This window comes from Perkinsus marinus (genome assembly GCF_000006405.1).
Source record: "Perkinsus marinus ATCC 50983 genomic scaffold scf_1104296795198, whole genome shotgun sequence".
Classification (NCBI taxonomy): Eukaryota; Perkinsozoa; order Perkinsida; family Perkinsidae; genus Perkinsus; species Perkinsus marinus.
Window position 1 is genome coordinate 1 of NW_003217158.1, and position 1007 is coordinate 1007.

Below are 1007 nucleotides of genomic sequence, written 5' to 3' on the forward strand. Positions count from 1 at the left end.
GATCATCTCAATGTGATTGTGATTTTCTCGATGAATCATATGTAGTGGGATCTTGCGCAGTCATTTGTACTTGCGTGCTCTGTTCAATCCATAGCTAATCGGGGAGGCTGGTCGTAGTTGGTGGCTGTTCCAGCTGTTGGCGCTCCTCTTTGTCACTCCAACCTCACTACTTCATCCAACAACTTATACTAAAGTCCCTCTGGGTTGTGTTACCTCATCTGAGCACTAGAATCACCACTTAGTTCATATCTGTCCCGAACCCTACAACATTTGGGGGCTTTCGCCGAGAAATGTATGATGCTTCCACTGAGAAGATTGAGGCATTGACTGATAAGCTGACACAGCTTACAGAAGTGGTGACTCAGATGACTCAGATTCGTGATAATCGGTCATCATCATCGTCATCGGCAACTCTTGTTGGTCTAAGACTACCTAATGTCGTTCTGCCCGTCTACAGATCGACGGATGATTTAGATGACTTCTTGCATCAATTGAGGTCCATTCTTGCGACTACAGAGACCCCTACGAAACATTGGGTTGCTCTGCTGAAACAGCAAGTGATGCAAGATAAGAGGGCTTTCGATTTGGTGAGGTTAGCTGAGTCTCAGTATCATTCTGAGCTCACGAGTGCTAAATCAGAGGAGGACTATCGTAACTACTACAAAAAAGTTCAGAGTTTCCTATCTTCTAAAAGAGGGAAACCTAAGGAGGAGAAGACTCTCGATCTACTCACCAAGTTCAATGCTATGTCTCAGAATGTCGATGAGACAGTAGAAGAATTCTCTGTGCGATTTCTGGATCTCCATCATGATCTGCAGAAGTTGATCCCTAACATCTATGTGACAACCTCCCAGGAGGAGAATGGATCGACTAAGTTAATGACCTTCAGTTGCAGTTGCAGTTCATTGTGAAGCTGCGGGAAGAGATCCGTAAAGAGATTGTTGCCCGACAGATTAAGTATGACTCTATCCAATTGTTACTTGAGGCGGCTAGACGTTTCGAGACCT

General features: G+C 44.8%; 1 protein-coding gene across 1 annotated transcript; it reads left to right on the plus strand.

Moving 5' to 3' along the window:
• Window positions 1-290: 290 nt before the first annotated feature.
• Window positions 291-911, plus strand: Pmar_PMAR000631 (hypothetical protein; the record flags this gene model as incomplete). The annotated part of the gene is made up of 1 exon (XM_002788889.1): window positions 291-911. The coding sequence occupies one exon, from the start codon at window positions 291-293 to the stop codon at window positions 909-911; it is 621 nt and encodes a 206-aa protein (XP_002788935.1).
• Window positions 912-1007: the final 96 nt, after the last annotated feature.